General features: G+C 41.6%; 1 protein-coding gene across 3 annotated transcripts in view; it reads right to left on the bottom strand.

The window, feature by feature from the left end:
* Positions 1 to 7,698: 7,698 nt before the first annotated feature.
* Positions 7,699 to 22,233, bottom strand: part of XYLB (xylulokinase) — a 99,606-nt gene continuing 85,071 nt past the window's right edge. For 2 of the 3 annotated variants that reach the window (XM_042888220.1, XM_042888221.1), the window contains exons 20-22: positions 18,624 to 18,711; positions 16,341 to 16,435; positions 14,264 to 14,407 (exon numbers count right to left, since the gene is read on the bottom strand). In XM_042888220.1, coding sequence (XP_042744154.1) covers positions 14,279 to 14,407; positions 16,341 to 16,435; positions 18,624 to 18,711 — 312 coding nt within the window. In that variant the 3' untranslated portion in view covers positions 14,264 to 14,278. Of the gene's footprint in view, positions 7,984 to 14,263; positions 14,408 to 16,340; positions 16,436 to 18,623; positions 18,712 to 22,233 lie in introns of those variants that run through there. The other variant, XM_042888222.1, reaches the window with a different exon arrangement.

Below are 22,233 nucleotides of genomic sequence, written 5' to 3'. Positions count from 1 at the left end.
GTCAAGTGTGAAACTCTGCTCTGGCCACGTGGCAAACAACAGTTTCTCTCAAGGTCAGTACTCAATGCAGCTTTCTCAGTGAGCAGAGGATTTCTGACATGGTGCTACAGCCCTGCCACACGTCATGCTGCAAGTACGTGGCTCGATGTTCCTGGCACCGCACGCAGGGGACAGGAGGTCCTTCAGCACCTCCACCTCCCTCCTAATTTCCTGTTTAAATTTACTCCCATTCAGTGTGTGTCATTTGCTTGCGTGCCAACACTGTCCTTTGGCTTGAGTAGCTCTTCTCCTGCTCTTTACCCCCCGCCTGAAGGATTTATACTGAGCAATGGTATCACTTCTCAGCTTCCACTTGCTAGGCAAACAAAGCCAAGCTTTTAGTCTCCTCTCCTAGGACAGCATTTCTATTCCCCTCACTGACTTATCAGCCCTCTTTCCTCATCTGTACCAGTTTAAATTCTGTCTTGACAACAAGAGAGGATGTTTGCAAATGTCCTACCTGATGGGGCTCACCAGTGCCTCACAGAAAGCAATGTTTCTGTCTCCACTGGAAAGGCATAAAGAGAAGTTCAAGGACAACACTGACCATGCCATGGCCACGACATATTTATGGTCTCAGCCTCATCAGACTGCCCCATGCTGAACTAAGGAGCTTCTTGGACACCAGCCTTGGCATGATGGCACATCATGGGGAATTCTGGCTGCCACCACTGCCTGATGGGTTTGACCAAATGCCCAATACATCTTCAGTAGGCTGAAGGAGGCTCAGGGAGGGAGCAGTTTCCATATTTCCTGGGGGCCTGGAACACTTTAGAAAGAAAAGATGCTTCATGCCAGAAAAGGGGAGCTTGAGTATTGGGTCTCCTCCCTGAGCAGCTCCCAAGTCTCAGTGTATTCTCCCTCTCCCTTTAAATGCACCATTCTCATTCATCTGAGAAATTTAATTTATTTCTTCATTTAAAGATTCAGAGTGTAAACTGCAAAACACAGACTTTGATATATAAAACACAGAACTAGATGTAAATTACCAAGCCAGTCTCAGCTCAGTGATTTCTCATCTAGACAATCTGGCTCAGCATCAGCATACAGGCATCCATCCCTTTTGCTCAAAACACTCACGCTATGAACAATCCAACACTGCTTATCTAGTGACTGAGTTACTGCAATGTTTTTGGACCAAGAGGAATGGGAAAGAGTTTTATGACATTTCTTCTAGCCTTTAATGTAAGCCCTTACACCAGTGCTATCTCTTCCCTTTTGCTATGGAAAGCCCCTGAACAATGGAAGCTGACTCCTGAAGGCAGAGGAAGCTGTTAGCAGTAGTTATTTAATCAGTCCATTTAAGAATCATGCCAAAACCACACACAGTACAGATCAAAGTGGAAAACCTACGTTCCACTGGGCTAATAGCAAAACAAGCCTTTGTGGAAAGACCTTGGGGAGAGAGTCTTCCACACTGCAAATATGGTGAGAAGGAATCAAATAAAACACCACGGATATGTCTCCTGAGCCAAGAGTTACACAGAGGAAAAAAATAATATAAGGGAAATCTTGAAATGTAGTTTATTTGCTTATTCACTCACACAACTGTCTGATTGAGTTGTAGATGTCCCTGTACATTGTGGAAGAGCTGGACAGATGATCTTTAAATGTCCCTTCCAACTCAAACAATTCTGTGATGACTAAAATGCATGCTGGATTAGCTACATTCAAAGTCTTCTTTTTCCCTCTGCTGGAGTAGGGATTTCTTCTAAGAAACAACAGCAGGTACCACAATAATTCTGCTGAGAAACTGAAAACGGGGAAAACGTATCACTGCCTTTTAATGTTACCTTTCTTGATCAAAAGGGTATTTCTGCTGTAAGCAAGTGTCCTCAAGTTGAGTCATCTAGGGTAGGAATCTAACAGAACACCAGGATTGACAGGAGAATGTCCCATCCTAACAAAGCTATGGCAGAAGTGTGAAGAGATGTTCTCAGGTGGCATAAGCTGTGACACCAAAGGGTGTAAGAATCCTTTACCTCTCACTTGTTTGCTCTAATGTGTTTTATATTAAGATAAAAGCCCTCAGCTATAAAATAGCTCGTTTTCTGCTCTGTTTCTCTAAGCCCTACTTTTATACAACATGGTTTAGATTATTTTCAAGGAGAATTCCATCTTCCGATACATCAGTACTGCAACAGAACTGAGGTTTCATGAGGGAGTGCACACATGTCAGTCAGAGAGTAAATATTGTCTCCCAACAGCACGTTGAACAGGTCTTTGTTTTCTTGTGCAATGCTTGCCTAAGTCTTAAGGGAACTGCATTTCTCTATAGCAGAGAACTGAGCTTAGATGCATAATACAAATGCCTGAAAGAGTCCAGCCTGAAGGAATAAACACAAGCAAGGGCATGCAACAAAAGGACTAAAAGCAGAAATACAACAAAGCTCCTGACCCACGTCTTCTGGATATCTCCATGGAGGTGCATGAGGAGTCCTATCTGAAGGGAGCAGGAGAGGTCAATCACATGGATTTGATAGAAAAAACAGAGCTGTGCTGGAACAAGAAAAATTTCTAGTTGTGCAATGGCCACTGGGGACAACTCTTCCCTCCAAAGTTGAAATCAGGTTTCAATGAAGTCTTTGAGAGTTTTGGCACAATGTGAAAAATTGACTTTTTCTGTTCTCCTCTCTGTACAATTGCCCTTCTACTCAGCAGGAAGAAAGCTCACTCAGGAGATAACTCACCTGCTCTGTTGTAGACAACTGCCACACGATAAGATGAACAGCAGCCAAGAACTCCTTTTCTTTGTGATCCTTAGTTCGTATCGTAGGAGACAGATTTCTACACTGGTCGAATGAATCCCACACTGAAGGTAACGAAGGACTTAATTGATTGGATACTGAGTAAAAGAAAGGATAACCAGATGGGTACATTGCAGAGTACTAAGACACAGCGTACTCAATAAAAGCAGAGTTGATAGCAGCACCTAAACAAAGAAAAATAGAAAAAATACCTGCCATCCAAAGAAAGGTCTTAGAGCAAGAAAAGCATATGCAGTCATTACCCTCAGTTGTTCTAATGGGCAGGGCGAAGCATCAAGAGATGAGGAAACCTAGTCAAAACCTGAAACGAGAGATCACAGCAGAATCCATGTGCAACCAAAAGTGCTCCTTCATCCTTACTCTTTAGGTTCTGTTCTTCAAGAACACTTTGGAAATCACTGTGTTCCCACAATGGCCAAGACACCCTCAGGGGGCTGTGATCACCGCAGCAGTATCCTTCTGTTTGTCAAAACCAACTCGAAGAAGCAACAGGGGAAAGGACAAACAAATGAAAAGTCTTGGGGTCAAATTTCAGCAGGAGATACACTCACTCTTTAAGTATCGTGTATGGGAAGTTCTTGGCATCCCACAGAAGTGGAAACAGCCAACCAGGTGAACTTTGTGAAAGAAAAGGCCGTACCCGCTTCCAAGATAAGAAGAAGAGTGGCAGAGAAAAAGTTGTAAAAATCTTACATTCTCATAGTGCAAGCTTTGAAGGCTGAAAGCTAAGCCACTTGACCAGGCTAACCAAAGAGCCTGGATCTGAGCTGTAATCAAAGCACAGAGTGAGCAGGGGCTGGAGCTGTGCTGAACATCCACGTTAAATTGTTAAAGATGTCAAAGATGTTAAAGGTGTCAAAATGTCATATTCGCACCCTTCAGAGCCATGCTCAGAAAAAAGCTGGTTGCCTAAGTATTTAATCCCAAATTCTTTCTGCCTGATACATCACGTTTTAATTGCACAAACCTGCACAAAAGGAACATAAAGCAATAACAAGATCAGATTCTTTGGCGGAGGTTTATATGTGCATGTGTTTTATGTTTCATACGTGAACTGTACAAAAATGTCCAGCTATGTAGGATCAGGACTACAATCTCCTCTAGTGAAGATCCTAAGGAAACATCCCAGATGGGACAGTGATACAGTGATCCCCTGGTAGCTGAGGGAATGGCTACACAACTGTGAATCATCCTCGGTCATACTGTTAACTGCCGGCCAATTTCAACCCAAAGATCTCAACAAAATCCAAATCCAAATGGCTAGATGAAAAAAATGTCAGTGGCTGAGATAAGGAAAAATCAAAATTTGTAGTTCTCTATAGCAATTATGCTTTTCTTTCCCCACCTGCTAACTTGAATACAGAAGGCTGGGGATGACAGTAATGGAAATACGAACAGAACAAATTTTGCATTGGCTTTTTGCAACTTTAGATACATTCACTGTGCTGCTGTGATCTGTAGTGGCAGCCACAACTCCAAAGGAAAAGAAAGCTGAAAAAAACAACAAAAAAGGTCCCACTGGGATCACACACCGTGGTGTTCAGTTCAATTACTTATTAAAGCACTGTCAGAGCGTGGACTTTTTTCAGTACATTACTTATTCACTCAGAGCTCCAGCTCCCTCAGACTGATCCCATAAGGAAAAACAAACATCTTTTCCTGATTGTTCCCCGCTGTAACACAAAAGACTTTAAAGACTTCAGGCTGCAAAGAAAACTGTTTGTCTTTGGGTCCTGGAACACCAAGAGCTCATTGGTGAGTCTGTGCAACTGACTGACTGGCGAGGGCATGGGGCCATGAGCTAAGGATGCTGCCTGGGTTTTGCCACATAGTTCCATGACTCATATGCCACCTCAAGTGGCTTTGCTCGTGTAAGATGGGAGCTGTGCATCAGTTCAGCAGTGAACAATTTCCTCGTAACAATCAAGTTTTTTTTTTTTCCAGGAGACAAGATCAATTTTCCATACAGGTTCCAGTACTGGTTCAGACTGGGAATAGCTCAGCAGGTCTTCAAATACAGAAAATGACCTTTCCTCTGAACAAAGTGGGGACACTTTGCTGCTAGACTTGGAGTACAGCAAGGTCCTAATGAGGAAAGAGGGAATCAACCTTTATCTAGTGGAGGTAGAGGATATTGGCTTGCCTTCAGATTTGTTAGCTAGGATTTTAATTAGCACCGTAACGTCTTTACTCCAAACAGCCAGAACAACATCGCTAGACAAACCAGCAAAACAAAGCAAAACAACCCAAAAACACTTCGGGAAAAAATACTTTTGGAAACCAAAGCACACCAGAGCCTTCCATCATTGGGGTCTTCTTTAAAGAGATGTGCACACAGTTCCTTGGCAGGCTAACGGGCATCCTTAGATATTACAAAAAGAAAAGAGTGGTAGAACTCTTATAGCAGCATCTTCTCAAAAGACTTTTCTAGAGGGAGATTTATTGAGCCTTATTCTGTCTGACACTAGTCAGTGAACATGTGCAACTTTGGTGAGCCAGGGAAAAAAAGAGCTTGTCTATAAATTCTCATACTCCAGACAACATTCCTCAGAGGCCAGCCCTAATAAACCCATCACCACAACAATACTATAACTCAGTGGTGCTCAGCTCCTGGCCTTTCAGGGTCTGGTATCTGCATCTCTTCAAGGGACTCCTGCAGTAAGCAGAGAGTGCATCAGCTACCGTGAGGAAACAGCAGTTAATGTTAACATGGGACACATCTGACAGCCCCATCCCAGCCCAACATGACTTAACATGTCAGGAAATGGACACATGTGGCCACTATGCAATGCAGCCTTGAACACAAAGAGCTCAGGCCCAGAGAACTGCTAAACCACATGGACTGTACACCATTAACAACGCTGTCAAGAGCCAATAATCTATAAAAAACAATCCTTAAAAAAAAGCCCCTGTGCCTCACAGTCCTGTGATGGGGAACATGAGCCTTAAGTTTCTTCAACTAACTGGGAGTCGAGCTGAATGTCCCAATTCAAGGGCAAAGCCACAGTGCCACATGAGGTATCAGTCTTCTCACTCCAGTGAGCCAACTGAAGAAACTGTTGTCAAAACTGAGCAAACATCTCTGAACCTTTTCACTCTCAGGTTTAACCCTGATGACAAACTGGTCACCAGGCATGGTTAATGACTACTGATGACAAACCAGTAGGCATTGCTTAACTCACATTAACACGTTTCTCATAACCTATCTACAGCTTTGCTCAATGACAAAGCAACTGCTGAAGGTGGACGCCTGTGAGAAGTGTTATATGCTTTAGCACTGTACCTTAGGACCCAGAAATAATAAGCACATAAAAGAGATGTGTATTTACAATGCCACCTCTTAAAGGAATTGCTTAAAAGAAACTCGCTTCAGAAACTCGAAAGGTAATTCTTCACCTTGCTGAGTAATCTTGCCAATATCAAAAGAAGCTAGAATTACTGAGTCATGAACAGGAATGGCACCATTAGTGCTCACAATGAGGCGCTTCAATAGAAAGGGGAGCAAAGAAAGAATGTGCCCACCGTCCACCACATGCGGGGCGAATCATTGCCAGGAGGTACCACTCACTGCAGCAATGCAGCAGGGACACAGAGCACTCCTGAACTGCTGTAACGTGAAGAGCAGGAGCCTGAGTCAGCCTGCCTCCAGCAGCCCACTTCTCACAGCCCAATTCTCAGGTCATAGAATCATAAAGGTTGGAAAGACCACTAAGAGCACTAAGTTCAACTGTCACCCCACCACCACCATTAAACCACGTCACTCAGTGCTACATTTACCCTCCAGGGATGGTGACTCCACCACCTCGCTGGTCAGCCTGTTCCAACACCTCACAGTGCTCCACAACAGATCCTCTACTCCCTACAACACCCTGATGTATTCCCAAAGCACACTACAACTTCCACAAGAACTGAAGAAAGGCTTCAGAAAGTCTTTCATTAACACACTTTATTCACAGAAGAAATTTTATCCTAAGGGAAAAATACTGGCACTGTAAAATAGTGCCATAAGCTGTTCCCACTTGCACAGGCTGATGCAGGTTTTTCACTTAAATTCTGTGACTTCCATACATCCCTGCAGGAAGGTGTCTGGGGCTGTATTTTTTTCTAGGACTTTCCTTAGGACTGAGGAGTAGCATCAGGACAAGACAGCCACCAGTTCTGCTCAGCATCCCCAAGAAAGAAATGATATATTGGTGGTATAAAGAAAAACAGTGACCTTCATGCCCTATTAGGAAGAGAGTCCTATTTCTGCACTCACACTCAGCATGAAACAAACAACTTTATGGCCATGACTCCTGAAGGAGGAAAAGAAAGCAGCATAACCCCAAACAAGCATGCAGATGGAACGGACTCTTTATGAAACTGAATGAAAATGTGAAAACATGTAAAAACTTTCCACATTTGACCCTTATTTTCATCTTTTCAAAGCTAACATCAGATAAAACACTGAGCAACCAGACCTGCATCTCACAGGGTAAATTCAATGTATTGCCTTTGCAATTTCCACGATTTATAAAATCCAACATCATGCTTTATCCCACAGCAGATTTTCCATAGCATCATGAAACAAGAATTTCCCTTCTGTGAGGATCCCAGTGAATGTTCAAAGACTTCCATCAGACGGACATGAATATGCTCATGCTTTCTGTTGGTGTTATGTAAGCAAAGAGGAGATAAATTATGGATGTGCAGAAAGATAATTTCGAAATACACTAGGAAAAGAGGTCATGGAATGAAGATACTGTACTGGGTGGGCATGTAGAGAGCCCACAGCACTGAACATGTGGAATCAAAGCTCATATACAACGGACTTCATGCGCTCATCCAGATATTCCTAATCAGCAAGTACCATGTGAAAAGTATGGAAAAAACCTGAAGTCACAAACACACAGAACAATGATTTTTTTTTTAATTAGGTTTTCAATCACAGTGCAACTTTTTCCATCAACATACTGAAACTCAGCCATTTAACAATGATTTGTCTACAAAGAGGAACAAAGTGATTTAAAGAACTCCACTAAATTCTGAGCAAATCTCTTCTGATCTCTTTGGGAGTCCACTCTGCAGCCAACTCATAAATTTTGTTTGCTTGTTATTTTGTGTGACAAGAGGAGGTTGGGTTGTAGATCACCTTCTGTTCAAGCTCCGCATATCTTTTCAAGAGTGGACGATAGAGCTAAAAGGGAAAAAAGAAACAAATGTCTAGATTGAAAAATTAGATTTTTAAATCACGCTGCAGTTAAAAATATCTTCAGAGCTGAAAAAGTAGCATTGTCACAGGCAACTGCAGGTTTGAGGTTTCTTTTCCAATTTGCTCAAGAAATGCTGCAGTATCTTCCACCTTCAAATGTCACTGCCTTTTTCACCATCTCCTTTACAGCCTAATTTTATGACACACACAAGTTGTTCTTACTGTGATTGTATTCTTGCTATAAGCACAAGTCATTGCTTCCAGAGGAAGCAGCTCTGCTAAAGTCACCTCTCCAAGTCAGCCATGCCCCCTCAGTAATAGCAGTCCTAACCACCCAGGCAGAACTCCTGTCCTTGCCTCCCTCTGCTACCTCAGGACGGATCACTGCCTCTGTTCCCTCCTCCTCTGCCTTGCTGATGAGCCCCTACCACAGTGCAATGCCACTGTCAGAAAGGCCAATAACAGACCAGGGCATTCTAAAATACACTTCCCATGCCTCTCATAAGCCCATATCTCCTTTAGCTTATCTCCCTTGCACTTTTCTACCCCATAATCCTTCCCACCTATGATGTGCTCCATGCCCTGGCTCCTCACACTGTATTCCCAGGGACAAACAAAGACTCAGTTTATTTCCACAACAACATGGAGCATCTGAGCAGCTTTTTCCTATTTCCTTATCTAGAATCCACCAGGGATTTTTAGATCAATTGTTACAGCCATGAAAAGCAGAATCAAGATTGAAATGTACTCAAAACTCCAAACTGAAACATGCCCTATGCTTCTGGACATGGGCAAGATCCATGCTGGAATTTGCTACATTCACTACATTACTCTTTTTTCTTCCTTTTTTTCTTCTGTTTCAAATTCATCACAGGACATATCTTAGATGAACTACTTTGTATGTGACCAGCTTACATAGAAGAAATCCCAAATGAAGTCTAGCCGTACTGCAGGCTGCAATCTAAAACTGTACCTCTTCCAGATCTGGGAGATACACCTTCCTCCTTACCCCTACGTCTAATTTTAATTGTTCATCCAATAAAATAAGAAATTGATGCCATGCCAGGATAGCTTCACTCATTTGTTGGCACTAGCACAAAGAGGGGACAGCCAGGAGCCAGTGTGGAGCTAGTACAGCCTCGAGCAGTCCTTAGGAGGATGCCATAAGGTCATATCCCTGCTGCAATGAATCCTATGGGCCGCCAAGTCTAGTCTACAAGCCCCCTGCACTGATGTTATTCATAATAAGGGCAGTCTCGCTCCTGGCTCCAGGTTCAGTGAGGTTATAAAGCCATAATGAATCATATCCAGTAAACTGAATTACGGCTTTCATCAATAAGGGAGATCCAGCATTTAAATGCATTTTCTCCTTTTCCAGATAAGAGCCACAGCCAACAACTGTGTATGTATGAAAAAAAAAAAATCAGGAGGGAAATGTTTCAAGTGCAAATGCAGGAAGAGGAGATGCTGTTCTTGTGCATTTTATGTATAGTCCTCAAGTGGCCTCAGTATCTGTACCTGTCATTTCAGAATCATAGAATCATTAAGGTTGGAGAAGACCTCTACAATCATCTAGTCCGAATGTCCACCTACCACCAATATTGCCAATATTTTCTTGGTTAGAAGAAAAATCCACCAAGTGTTTGCACAATTTTCTTATCTAGGGAATAAAGAATTAACATGCTTTGTTCTTGTGCTTCAGGTGATGGTGAAACATTCAGTTCTTGTTTCCCCCTTCCAAAAGGAAAGCTTCAGTCTGAACAGCAAAATCTGGACTTAATGCTTTGTTCCCACTTCCCCTGTAGCAGGTGAGTGACTTATGGGTACATCCTGCAGAACAAACCTGTTCTGATTGACTCCTCCCTTTCACCAACAAGATGTTGCAGCAGTTGAAGTACATTTCTTCAACAGATTAAGCATATCAATGGGAAGATAAGAAACATCTACACTAAGCAGCAACAGACACTGTTCACTAGCCAAGGCCTCATCAGGACGCTGTTCTCAATCAATTTTGCAGTGATTAACAGTCTTACACCTGTCACACAGAAACAGAAACCTACTCAGTGATACTCTGTATCACACTAACTCCATGATCTTGGGAAGACATTTAACATAGAACCACAGAATCGTTAAGGTTGGAAAAGATCTCTAAGACCATTCAGTCCAACCTCAACTCACCCCCACCATGCCCACAGACCACATCCCTCAGTGCCACATCTCTGTGGTTCAAGGGACGGTGACTCCACCACCTCCCTGGGCAGCCTGTGCCACTGCAGCACCACTCTTTCTGAGAAGTTTTTCCTAAAATTCAACCTGAATGCCTCCTGACACAACTTGAGGCCATTCCCTCACGTCCTATCACTGTTACCTGGGAGGAGAAGCCTACCCCCCACCTTGCTATAATCTCCTTTCAGGCAGTCATGCAGAGTGAGAAGCTTTCCCCTGAGCCTCCTCTTCTCCAGACTGAACAATCCCGACAAACTTATCCATGCCCCAGCTCCTCTTCTCTACAGAGCAGTGATACCAAAGTCCATGGAGACTCACACAGATTACTGAGTTAGCAAATAAAAATCACTACTATTATTAAGTGCCACATGGCTCAGCATACCATTTCTAACTGACTACATGGGGGCCTTGGGTGTTCAGTGAAGTGCATACACATATTCTTTCCATGTTCCCAAAGAATATTCTCGCTCCCATTTCTGCTAAATATGCACATCAGAGTAAACAAAATACCAAGCAGGCAACCACCACTATGCTGGGACTATCGGTATGTCAAACAAAAATGGCTCTTTTATTCACTGAAGCATTTATAATCAAGCTTCGCTATTTCTTACTTTGCTATTCTGTAAATCTGAAAAACCCTAAGCACTTCTCAACAAAGATTCAGCACAGCAGAGCTGCATTGGTAAGTGTGCTCAGCTCCTGAGAAAGGCGGCTCCTTATTACTTACCCAGCAGTGCTCTTACAGAATACACAACAGCACATTCACTAGAAGGCTGGGAAGTATTATTGTTAATACATCACACTAAATTAAAATGTGTCAAAATAAATGAACAGCCACGTTTACTGATAACAATCCCTTTTCCTGTTTATTGGACTTAAGCACTTAGCTCGCTAATTGACAAAATTCAGGCATTTGCAGTAACCTTCCCAGCCATTAGTGTAAATGAATGCTGCGTTTTGTACCACCTGAAAACAATGCAAACAAACCACAACAACAAAAATTCAAGACCACTGCTTGTACTCTGTTCTTTTGGGGGTAGCACAGTTCAGAGGGCTAACACGAAGTTTTGAATTCCTCTTCATTAGGGAATTTGGCTGTGACACCATCATGGCTGGTAAGCACAGCAGTGCTTCACGCCTTTCATACACAGCGCTTTTCATAGCAGTTTTACAGCAGCTGAAGTCTGGGGCCAAAGCAGCACAGCTCCCAGGAAACACACAGAGAAAACCCAAGCGCTTTATGGAGAACCTGGCCTGAACACACACAGCTGTGTTTGTGAAAGATCTTTCTCCACATCTGCTGCAGCTGAATCGCCCCTGCAGAACCTCAGCAGCTCCTCCTAAGCCATTCCAGGAGCCTTTTTCCTCAGGCAATTATATAGATTTATTTTTCTAATTGAGGTCCAAAGGGAATAAAGAACTCTCAGTGATGCATAAAAACTCAAGAACATAAATTCCCTCTCTGTCATAGCCTCAAACCTAATATATCAGACCATGATATTTAGCAGGAGTAATTACATGTATCACAACATGAACCTTATTATTGTCCATAATTTAATTGTCCTTGCTATATTATGGCCTTTTCTCCCGCTTATGTCTATAGCCAACTCTGCAGCATTAGCAGTATTCTGATGGCTTCATTTACAAATGCTGAACTTCACTCCTGGGACAACTTGGACACGCTCCGACAATCCCACAGATAAATAAGAAAGAAGAAATGACACAGATTACATTATAACTGAGAATAACTTGACTCGCCTTGCCTGGAAAAACTCTGCAGATAAATGTTACCTTGCTCTTTAATCTAAATCAAGTGTGTCATCCTCATATTTTATCTCACCATACTACTAGCCTATGAACTCAACAGGGCTGTTACCACTTCTTCATACTATTATACTATTCTTTATGCCTACGAGAACAGGACTTTGGCTCCCCTGTTCTCTATGAGTAAAGCCAGCTACAAATGATTACTGCAAGTGACAATCCCACGGATCCTTCTGTTTCCTGCAATGCTGTGTTAGCCAATGATTGGAGCAAATCAAAATTTACGAATTACAAAGATGATGCTGATGATTATCTAATTTTAATCTACCCAAGTACATTTAATCTACTCTGCATAGATTAAAATTAATCAGTCCCTTGCAAACACTTGCTGCTTTAGACAGGTTCCTTTTTTTTTTCCTTTAAACTAAATTCAAATTACTTCAGAGATATGCTTAAGAAATTGAGAGATACAGATATTCTATTATAAAATCATCACAGTAGTTCACCTTTTTTAACTCAAAAAGGATATGTTTAGGGCAGAAAGAACATGGCAGTGTCCAGAAATACCCTGAAGACGACTGCAAGGAACCATACCCCAATTGTCCCTTCATTTCTTTCACATATTCATTCTGTAAGCATATCTGAAACATTTTAATAGGCTGAAACTTATCGGTTACCCAAGTCACTTCAATCAAACTTTCATCAATACCTATTATCATATTTCCATACTTGTATTATTATGATCTGCATTGCACTAAATTAGCAACTTAAACCAATTTCAGAAAACATCCCACCCCCAAATATCTAATTCAACAAAAATATCATTACTTTAAATCAATAAATAGGTCGCTGTAACTTTCCTGGGTAACAGGGTCGCCTCTATAAACCCACATGCTTACAAAGCACATCTCCAAAGTCAAGAAAACCTGTTAGGCCCACATTTTTCCTTCTCGAATGAATGCAGAATTGATACTTCTCAATAGGGTCAATAGAACCATAGAATCATAGAACTGTTAAGGGAAAGACCTCTAAGATCATCTAGTCCAACCATCAGCCCATCCCCACCATGCCCACTGATCTATGTCCCTCAGTGCCCTCAACAGAGGGCAATCAAAGATTATATATCCAGAGGTAGTGAATCGTGTCATGCCTTCTCCCTTCAAAACCCTACAATATAAAGTGTTACAAGAAATCTAACACTATGTTATAGGTATATGTTTTGTATAAACACAAGTGACCAACCCCACATAATCGTGTTCCCTCTCCTGCTTTTTTGCTTAATTAAACAACAAGCCAACCATCTCCGTTTAACAGATTGCTAGAATAGAGCTGAATTCTAATGCCATAATAATGGATCCTTTCTGTCTGTTAGCATATATTTACTGCTCTATAATCTCCTGGTCATTTCTGTCATGCTTAGTATTTCTGATTAATCTTTTTCCTTGGGGGGATGAAAAGACACCAGAGAGGTTAGAAGACTTTAGCTTTTGTTATTCTGAAAATATGAAAAAAAGAAAAAGAAATTCATCAGTTTAACCCACAGATGAGTAACTTCAACTAGTCTGCTTGAGTCATGACCAACGGTTATCACCATAGCGGTTACCACCAGAAGACCTTCTGATCCATGTGGGTGTCTACGTAATTATAAATAAGCTCAGGGTTCAGGAGCTTCCATAGGCTACAAACATACTGTGAAATCACGTTCAGCTGAAGTGTCAGCCACAGAAAGGGATTTGTTCTCTTTCAGACGGTCATTTGTAGGCAGGATGGTCTGCTATAACAGAGTCACATTTTTGCCACACAACTTGCAACTTACAGGACTTCAGTTTCCTCAAACTACTAACTCATCACACATCACAAGCTCTACATTTCCCATCTTGTGACTTCATTTTACCTGGCTGTCAGCTTAATTGAACCTGAAGGATTGTTTTTTGTGCCCTGCCCTCCCTTTATGAAATCAAACTCATTATCACAAATAATCATTTGGCAATCGAAGAAACATTTCTTGCAAGTTGTGTTCCTGGAAAGTTCTGCTGTGTGCCCAGGCCTTGGCATCAAAGAGGAGGCTACATCAAAATGTTGCATCTGACCTCTGTCTATAGGAGGTTTTCCTCCTTCTAAGGGTGTAGCACATGTTGCCTCCAATCTACACCAAGAAGAAAGGACAAAACTAGACCAGATTGTTGTGTTATGACCTGTTTTTTCTCCACTCTGCCAAGATTTAACTGTAGCTGTCCAGAAAATGTAGGGAAGTGGTCCAGGCAATTTCATATTGGTTAGCCAGATTCTTTCAGAAGAGCTCCTCAGTGAGACAGAACCTAACCTCAGGATGACTTTGAAGTTTATAAAAAGAACCGTCATTTAGGTGAAAGCCTCTAAACTCACCAGAATGAAATTGGACGGACAGGGAGCTGCAGCTCTGTAAGAAACAGAATCAAACTGACTCATCACATTATGAATTTTTACTGCACTGTTCGTGCTAACACACTGTATTACTGACAGGCCCCTCTGGCTCTCTGCAGTTTCACAGCCATGAAACTAGCCAGGGAATCCACCATCAACTGCAAAATTATAAGACAGGAAGAAAAAAAATTGTGTGGAATACGTAATTGCAAGAAGCAGCTCTTAATGGAATGAAGCTGGCAAGCTAAGCTGAAGCACAGGAACAGTTATTCCTTCGCATGCTGTTCAGCCGCTGCCTTCTCTATCATTCACTTCTATCTACTGGGGCAATAATTCTCTGCTGTACATCATTTAAAACCAATAAAAAGATGTGCTATGAGAGCCAGGTCTAACCAAGTGGAAAAGGAGAAGAAAAGTATCGAGAGGGAGATAATTAACTCTTTTAGCTTCCAGGCCGTTTTATGCAGACAGTAAAATAGGAAGAGGCAAATGAATTCCCCACTGTTTTTTCCAGCTAGGCTTGCTGGCCCCTGCAGGGGCACAAGGTGCTTGCTGCTCTTGCAAGTCCTCTGTGAATGACAGCTGTATCCCCTGCCCTTGAGCTTTATAGCTGAAGCAGCACTGGGGGTCACCAGCAGGTCTCAGAGCACTCTGCACCTCCACCAAAGCAGCCTGTCAGCTCTCCAGCAGTGAGCATTTTGGGGGTATGAGGCAGCTACGTGAGGCTGGATCAGACACCAGGGAGCTCCTCCTGAAGCCCCCACAGGAGCCTCCAGCTGCAACAGATGCGACACAGGCCATTGCTGTTAATTATCTTTCAGAATGAGGGGGGAAAGTTGAGTAAATGAGATCAGATCAATCAAGTTTAAATTATTCAATGTCTTAATATTTCTGAAGGGGACTTCTATTCGATTACTGAGCTCCTCCATCTCAGTTAATAATTAAATAATATGCTGGCAGGCACAATGCAGCATGATCATTTCTATTATTACTCACGATGATATTTGGTGCTCCAGTACATATGTAGCTGGGAGTTAGTAGTTTTGGCAGATCATTAATTTCCCAGTTTAAATAAAAGCTTTAAAACCTTGCTGCCTGTAGTTAGGGCATAACCAAACATCACAAGCAGTGATGTGTGTAAGGCTGTCTGGATACACAGCTGAAGATGGAGGTAGACTCACCTTTGCTTCTCTAAACTCATATTCTCCAGGAATTATGCAATGTTGCATTTTTAAATTTATTAGCTGACATTACGTTGCAAAAGCTGTTGTAAATTAAGGTGTCTGACATTCGGTAGTGAGAGGTATGAGGCAGCACTGTAAAGCCCAAGACAAGTCCTTTGTGGGCAGGAATACAGGCAGAAATGGTGTCATTAGCAACAGTGATCACTTGTCTTGCTTAATGTACGTGGCCCAAAAAAGCACAAGTTTCACCTTCAGATTAGCTGAAATTCTCAGGATGAGCAAAATACCAAAGACCTGTGAGTACTCAATTCTCCAAGCTGGCATGCTTTCAGCTGTTCCAACTGAGAAGTACAAGAAAAGACACAGGATTGCTGCCACTGTTAAAGATCTGGAAAGCACTATCACCATGCCTTTCTCAAAACTGCAGCCTGCAAGCAAGTAAAGGCTGTTTTGTCAATTACTATCAGTTACAACCTGATGTGTATCCAAATTCAACCTGTTTAGGAAGTCGTTTTTGCTCTCTAATCACACCCAGTTAAGGAAAGAAAAAGCCATTCTCTCAGACATAGAGAGGGCGATCATGCAGATCACTACATCATTACACCTGCCATCTCCCTAAATTAAATCAACTTTCACAAAAAGAATTAAGAATTGTGCAACAAAATATTACTTAGATTAATCCATTTCACTAGAAAAATTAGTTTACTACTACATTTTGAAGCAGACAGAAAACGAAAAGAAAAATGAATTCCCAAGCTTGCTCACCTTCTCAGTGCCAGCAGTTGGTGTAACAGCCAATCTGGGCTCTGGTGCTAATTTCACAACATCAGCCAAGGGCACATTTGTCTCAGCTACAAGTCCTGCAACGAGAATCACAATCCTGATCAATGCAAAAAGCAAGATGAGGGATGTGCCTTGACTCCCTGGCAAATTAATACCTTATATTGATCTTCCCCAGTCAGGTCAGCATTCAGGATTGAAGGATAAATGGCAAAAAATCTTACATTCCAGTGCACCAGCCTGGGAAGTGCGGATGCTGTGATTGAGTTTTTGCCAATCACTCAATACATACCCTGGAGAATAGGCAGGCAGCAGAAATGCTATTCAACAATATCAGTAATTATTTATGGTTACAACAGTATAGTAAACAGCAGTAGAAATATGTGGAAGCAAGAGATTCAAGGACAAAATGTGACTAAACTAAAAAGGAAGTGAAAAGAGTGTCAAGAAAGCATGCTGCAAATCATTAAACACACTGATATATAAGGAAGCAGAATAACAAGAGTCCTACTACCACAGCATGTTGCTTTGCAAGTGAATCACACCCTTTTAGGAGTTCCTTGTTACAACTTTAAGTACCCCAGGTGAACTGTGGAAAACCTTTACTTGTACCCAGATGTACACTCTAATGCTATTAAAGAGCCACTGCCATCAATATTTCATTTATATTAGGAAGTCTTTGCTCATACTAAATTCCTTTCCCTGGCCAAAAGTGAGTCATCTGAACACATCAATCAAAACTGCCATTTAGAAACACACAAGGCATGCCCCCAGGGCTTGACTGGCAGAGCACCTGAGCTCAGGAGTCCCTGTGGCAGCACAGCATCTGAAATCCTCCCTCAAATGCTCTGTCAACCAAGCCTCAAGATTCCACATGCCAAACTGGCAGAGCGATTTTATATCTTCCATACATATGAAATCACTGAAAAAAAACTATAATGATGGCTCTACATTCCACTTGTATTCAGGGGCAAAAAGTTTGCTTGTAGCATTATGGACTGGAAAGCTTTTGAGGACTGCTGAAGCAGTAGGCAAAGCTTGAGCACAGAGTTTGGAGATTTAGCCTCCAAGGTGCAAAAATAGTCCCATTATGGCTTAAACACACTGATAACATTACTGTACTGCTTACACTGCCCTGCCATGCTTTGCCTGACAGAATCCCCGTGACTTGTCTGGAAATAAAACAGAGAGCAAGTTGTGTGTGTTAAACATACTGACTCAAACTTTTGGCTGTGCTTCTTTCAAATGCAAGAGAGCGTGTAGTCTTCAGATGCTATAATGTGACAGCAGAACTTGCTTCTAAAATTACAACTTGGCTGATTTTTCCTGATGACTGATGTTTTCTCTTCCATGCATGTGCAATGGTGTGGATCTTACATGAATCTTTACAGGAGCTATCCATTTCTGGTTTATTGGGCACGGTGGTGGTGATGGGCTGATGGTTGGACAAGATGATTTCAGTGGTCTTTTCCAATCTTAGTGATTCTATGAGGAAAGGCCAAATCCTAAAGCTTCTAATCAGAAAAACAGTTGGCCTAAACAATGACTTCAGAATTTGATCCCCACTCCTTCACTTGTTTAGCAATAATGTATTAGAAACTTACTTTAAAAAAATCCTTTATTAGAATGTCCTGTCTGAGATTGAACTCTTAAATGGCTGAGGGCCTAACCTAAACATAGCACTGCACACATTAATAAATCCAAGTTCATTAACACTTTAAATCTGGGTCTTGGCCTGTTGCGTCACACTGAGTGATACGGTACAATGAACGGAATGACTGGGTAACCTAAAAGCATCCCAGAATTTATGCTTTTACAAGACAGTGCACACAGCTCGAGTGTGAAGCCCAGCATGCTTGTATACTGTATGTCTTGACATTTAAAAGCTGGAAGATATATAAGGTTTAGAAACATTTACTCAGCCAGCAGTATTCCTGGACTTGTTGTCTCTGTTGTCTTGGAACCTCTTTGCTAGGATGGATCTTTAGTTTGTAAGACCACTTCAGCCACTCAGATGGCAACTCAACACATAAAGCTCCTAGACTCTAACCTGCCAATCTCAGCAGCTTCCAGGCCTTATCCCCTGGTTGAGAAGCAGCTTGATCCAAGAGTATTAAAGCAACTTCCCCCTTGCTTTGACCTCAGTAACTTTCCAGTCAGATTCATCCAGTTTTATTCCCCTCTCATTTTCAATAGCATTAATCCCGAGTATCAACCAACTGAAATTAAACATCTAGACCACTCAGAAGTATCTCCTCACAGTCTTACCATGAATCGCTCTGTAAGCACTTCCTAAACAGGCAGAGTTGGCGGTATCAATAGTGTACACTGGAGCATTGAACACATCAGACAGGACCTGGGAAGTATCAGAGCATCAGTTATGCACGTTCATGAAATACAAAGGATAAGCAATCCCTATTACTGCACAGGAAAACAGACAGATAATATACACTCCAGCAGAGCGTTTGGGTATCCATGGAAAAAAGTACCAGAGGCAACACGGAGTCTCCTGAACTTGTGACACAATGGAGTATTGGTAAATCTGACCTAGAGATGCAACTACAACCAGGAGATTAAGTCCCACTTCTCCTCAGATCTCTTTTCTAGAGGATTCTAATCTCAAGCATCATCTCCCTCATGAGCCCACACAGTCTGCCCATGCTAAAGGCCTGCATCAGGGATACCCATTTGGAAACCTGCAACTGATGCCTTTTTTCCTCCATCACTTGTATGGCTGACTCATGCAGAAAGGAAGGAGAGAGGAACCAGCCATGGCTCCCCAGTTCTCAACTTTGATAGCATAAAAGCTACAGTTTGCTAAACCAGTTGTCTTTGCTTCCAGCACTCCCATTATATTAGGGTTAGCAGAAGAATGAAGTTTGACCTGATCTCACAGGCTTTACAAATACCAGGAGTTTTCCTGCATTTGAGTAATCCTTAGCTATGAAGACAAAGCAAGGCTGTGTGTTCTCAGCTTGGTTTGGCAGTACAAAGAAAATAACACAGGAAAAGAATCTGTTTTGATATCTGACAGATACTAAGTTATTCCACCATGCACCATTCCACCCACTGCACCTGAAATCTACACCAGCATCTCGCATTTACTGAGTGTATGCACTCTTACTAACAATGTAGTTTTAAGAAAATAGATTCTGTGGAGGGAAAACAAAGACAAATTTGGACAGGGACACAGAATATTCAAGAACGCTTTACTGAAAATATTCTCAACTTATTCCTTCCAAATTAAACAGATATTTTGGTTTAATCTCCCCAAGGATTGTAGGTGTCCCTCAAGCCACACAAGAATCATGCAGAAATTCAGATTTAAATTGCAATATATTGTATTACTTTTTCCAAAGTGTATCACCTGATTTACATCAGTATATAAGAATTTAAAATAAGGTCACAGTGTCCATAAACACAAATCAATCAGATTTGTGACCAGCGAAACCCCATCCAGGGATTCACAACCCCTCTGGTCATAGAATAGAATCACAGAATTACTGAGGTTGGAAAAGATCTCTAAGATCACCCATTCCAATCATCTACCTATCACCAATAGTTCCCACTAAACCATGCCTCCCAATACAATGTCAGAATGTTTCTTGAACATCTACAGGGTTCATGACTCTACCACCTCCCACTGCAGCCCAGTCCAGTACCTGACCACTCTGTCAGAGAAGTATTTCCTAACATCCAACCTGAATCTCCCCTGCTACAAATTGAGGCCATTCCCCATAGTCCTATTGGCAGTTACATGGGAGAAGGCCAGCTCCCACCCCACCATAACCTCCCTTTAGTCAGTTGTAGAGTGCAGTAAGGTCACCCCTCAGCCTCCTCTTCTCCAGACTAAACAATCCCAGCTCCATCAGCTGCTGCTCATGAGGACTCTGCTCCTACACCCCAAAATACTGGCTAGGCCTGATCCCCCTGCTGTCCTGCACATGTGGTGTGATATCCCTCAAGATGGAGCCCAGGATTCATCATGGGCCCCATGGCTCCATAAAAGATGACTAAGGAATTCAATTCACATGCTACACTAAAAAAGATATGCAACATTTTTAAAGGATTTTGTCTCTTTCTCTGAAAGTTTGAGAGATATCTGCAAATAAAAATCTTAGATAATCACAAATTTGGGTTATTTGAAACAAAAGCCATTTAGTTGCTAATTAGAATCCAATAAAAGCCTTGTCTTACACACTTTTTATGCTCTCTTCTATTAATACTGCAGTGTCAGTATTGCCTAACTTTTGTTAGTAAGCAAGAACTGAGCAAACAGTGAGCTTCACTGTTAGGGGACAAATGGAAAATTAACCACCGTATCCATTAAAAAGCCCTCTGGAAATTAGGTCACAGAGTGCTAGGTTCAAATATCCATCCTGTCCTGTATGGTTTCACCACATTCCCCATCTGTTTGTTCGTCTCTTCATCTCAGATAGGTATTCCTTGCCTTATGCTTGAATTTTAAATTCCCTTGAACAACAGAGGTCTTTTGTGTTGCACCTCTCTGGAGTCTTACAGAATGCAGCTCTATTCAGTAATGCTAATAAGCACTGTAATCGTACAAATAATAACTACCTTTTGTGTGACATGATCATGAAATTAAAATTAATAAAAGTTCATATACTCAGTACATTACCTGAAACCATGATCTCTCTCACAGGTAATTTTCAAAGAAACTGTTAAAGATTTTACTGTTACAAATATTTCACTATGTTTCATGTGGTCATTAATCAGGCCCACATATGTTATAAAAAGCTTCCCAGAACAGTGGAGAAAACTGCTCTGCTATAGCTGTATATTTCTTTTTTAAGCACATTTTCCTAAGTTGCCTTTTTTGCTATGTAAAATACAGGAGTTACTGAATGTTGATTAATTAAATGATACTCTTTTGTAACCCTGGAACAAATTATCCAAAATTGACCATGATAAGGGTGGAAGCCGTTATTCCTCATGCAACTGATATGGTTTCTGAGGTTTTGATTAAATTAAAAAGGAGGATCCAATTAACCAGTGATTGAATTAAGTGGACGAAACTGTATTGATCATATTATTTTAAGACACTTCTAATGAGTTTTAAAAGCAGCTCTATTACTACATTTGAAGAGCAAGCACCTCAGGAATCACTCTCATGACCACAAATTTTCAGCTATTTTAAATTACAGGTTACAAAAACATTCTGTTCTCAGCCTTCATTCCACAGCAAGGAGACCCTCCTAGTATCTAAATAATGCTTTAAAAGAAAATATCTATTAATTCAATCCCTTTCTTAACATACTCTTAGTACGTTAAGAAATAGTAGAACTATTTCTGTGGGGACCAATATTTTAAGCCATTAACATACCAGTTAATTTTCCAACATCTGCTTCTTGAGCAAAATAACCAAAGCAGATGAAATGACATCTACAAACAAAACATTCCAAATCTGTCCTTTGTGTCCCAATGAGCTCTACATCCCATGGCTCTACAAACACACATTTTAGATGACTTAGGAGAAAGCAAGGTCTTTGCTTTTCAATCTCCATTGATTCCAACTCATGTTTTGTAGAACAGATCACATTCACTTTGTATAACTGTGCTCACCAAAGAATATGGGGTGTAGCTGAGGCTGGCCTCAAGAGTTTCTATTACTAATGGAAATGGATTGGCATCCAGAGAACACAATTCGCCCTGTGCTGACTAACTGGTGTAGATGCCCATCCCCAAGCTCACTGAGCCTCTAGCCAAAGAGAAGCTTGTTGATGCACTCAGTGGAGTAAACCCAGGATATTCTTGGGACAAAGGATCTTAACCAGTGTTAGCTGTGCAGCAACAGCAGCAGGTGAGGAAGATGGAGAGGAGAGACTACACAGAAGAAAAGGAGCTCTACTGATACATG

Source organism: Lagopus leucura, unplaced genomic scaffold, assembly GCF_019238085.1.
Source record: "Lagopus leucura isolate 7727_CA_CO unplaced genomic scaffold, USGS_WTPT01 Super-Scaffold_100157, whole genome shotgun sequence".
NCBI lineage: Eukaryota > Metazoa > Chordata > Aves > Galliformes > Phasianidae > Lagopus > Lagopus leucura.
Note: the sequence above shows the minus strand (reverse complement) of the source record. Positions and strands in the feature narration are given on the sequence as shown.